Source organism: Cicer arietinum, chromosome 4 (assembly GCF_000331145.2).
Source record: "Cicer arietinum cultivar CDC Frontier isolate Library 1 chromosome 4, Cicar.CDCFrontier_v2.0, whole genome shotgun sequence".
Lineage (NCBI taxonomy): Eukaryota > Viridiplantae > Streptophyta > Magnoliopsida > Fabales > Fabaceae > Cicer > Cicer arietinum.
In genome coordinates this window covers 12,483,713-12,486,181 of record NC_021163.2, presented here as the reverse complement: position 1 = coordinate 12,486,181, position 2,469 = coordinate 12,483,713, and the positions used below count along the sequence as shown (strand labels likewise).

General features: G+C 35.4%; 1 protein-coding gene across 1 annotated transcript; it reads right to left on the bottom strand.

Annotated features, from left to right (window-relative positions):
• Positions 1 to 400: 400 nt before the first annotated feature.
• LOC101504798 (uncharacterized) lies at positions 401 to 2,153 on the bottom strand. The gene has a single exon (XM_004496532.4). The coding sequence runs from the start codon at positions 2,073 to 2,075 to the stop codon at positions 693 to 695; it is 1,383 nt and encodes a 460-aa protein (XP_004496589.1). The 5' UTR covers positions 2,076 to 2,153; the 3' UTR covers positions 401 to 692.
• Positions 2,154 to 2,469: the final 316 nt, after the last annotated feature.

The window sequence follows — 2,469 nt, the reverse complement described above, 5'->3', positions numbered from 1 at the left end:
TGACAGGGTTTAAAATTATTTGAGACACTGATGTATGCACTCTATTTCATTTCCATTTTTCATACACCAATGTCATGAAGGCTAAGAAAGAAAGCAGACGACGGCACAGATATAGTAATGCTATAATTGATCTAGAAACAACTACAAGAATGCCTTCAAAAATGTTTCCGGAAAAATATGAAACATGGTCTCCAAAAAGAGTAAGACTACAAAAGGTCAAAAAAGGATGATGAATAAACATGACAAGGTTTAGTTAATGGAAAGTTCAAATATGGCGTATACAGGGTGCCAGGCTTACCCCCATTACATAGCATGATGTGCCGGCAATATTTTCTGGCTATAGTATAATGTAATAAACATACTTCTAATTTACAAATGATGTGTGTAATTTTGCATGAAATTTTGGAGGAAATGCAAAATACCATATAACTTTGGTTTTTATGTGATCAGTAGTTTATTGTATATGATATGATTTTCATGTCCAATAACTACAACAGCAACATACAAGTCAGTCATATCTGAATGTTTTGAAGTTACCTAAAGAATCATAATGAGTTGACTAACCTGCAAAACTTATGCTATAATAAATCCAACAGTCTTCTCACTCTTCTCAAAATTCTATAAAAAAAAAAGTGTTTTGAAGTTACAATAAAAGGCACACCTGATAAAATCGTGCTTCAGAGAACAAAGGCTCAAGAAACATACAAAATACAATGGCGATGTAGCAAAAGGATCACCGAAGAGAATATCGCCCACAGAAAGGTTACCCACCAAGCCAAAAACAATGCAACCTCCTTGACAAAAGCAGAGGTAGGCAATACCAATGGAAAATTCCCAAAGGAAGGACCATCAATCTGAGACAAGCCCAGAAAGATAAGTACCAGCACAGGAGGACCAAGAAATTGCAAAACCACAAGGCACAAGTAGTGGTTATGCAGAAACATCTTTGCCCTACTGTAATCCAAGTCAGGAACCTTGCTACCATGAAGCCTTTGATACCAGGATAACAAAGCTTCATTGAGATACATTTGCAGGTTGGGTCTTAAAGCCACAATCTGCAACAAACTCGACGCCAACAAGCACCAACGCCTAAAGTTACCAAAATCAGATGGCAAGAACCCCAAATTCCCTACCAATTTATCAGCATTACCAACTCCACTCGTTGTTGCACTATCTCCCTTACTGTTATTATAGTTTTTGTTTACAAAAACTTCAGCCAAAGGAGTAATCCAAATCAAAGCGACAAAAATAAGCAAGATTTGATTTGCATACAGGATCATACGGTTAAAAGAACCACAAGTTATCATTGACAAATTGCAACGAATCTGATCAGTTCCAAGCCAAAAAGAACGAGCACTTCTTGTAGCAGGAATGAACAAAAAACTAGCAAGACAACCCATCAATGCAGATATGAAAACCCTCCAAAACCCATCAACAGAAACCCCAAAATCAAAATCCAAAACCAAAGAAGCAACCTCAGGAACAAGAAGCAACCCTAAAAAAAGCCCCAAAACCCCAAAAACAACGCTTAATTGCTTCTCAGACCTCCTTGACGCAGATCTCTCAAACGCAACCTTAGCAAGCAGCGTCCCCCATGAATAAAGACTCAAAATTGATAACAGAATCGGAACAAAAACCCCATTTGCCAACAACCCATTATTCTCTTGAGAATCCAAAAAATGATGAAGCAAAAGAGAGAAAAGGGCAACAAAGGAAACAGTGAAAGCAACACAGTACTGATCAATATAAAGACGAGATTGAAGATGACTTTGGTCGAGCCTTAACCTGAAGATCTGCGCATTACTTTCGTCGAAATCGACTTTGTCTTTGGACTTGTTTCTCTTTCGTAGGTCGGTGGTTGTTTTGGAAGACAAGGATTGGTAACCGTCGACACCAGGGCGGCGAATGGCGGCTTTGAGGCCATTAGTTTGGGGTTGGGAATCGGGGTGGATGTAGGTTTGGAGACCGTAGAGGAATAAGATTGGGATTCTGAAGAAAGCTAAGATAATAGCGAGGATGATGGAGAGTGATGCGTGGAGTAATGGGTTCTTGTACAACAACACCAACTCAAGCATTGTCGTTGCTCTTGTCTCGTTAACACAGGTGAAATGGCGTTACAACAGTTTGATCTTTGAGCTTGTCTCAATGCTTAATAATAATAATACACTTTTTATGAGTGCTTAATAATATTTTTTCAATACCCTCCTTTCTTTTTAAATTATTAATACAGATTAATGCTTTTTATTTCACAAAAATTATCTATAACATTTCATTCATTCAAAATTAAATAATCAATATATATATATATATATGTAAATAAATAATTGTTATAACATTTTAAAATTATTTAATATTTTATTAAATAATTTTAAATTAACATATAAAAATATAAGTAATATTTATGATTATATTATATAACTATAAAATTTTGTGTGATTTATTATAAGTATATTATATAAATAATTAACA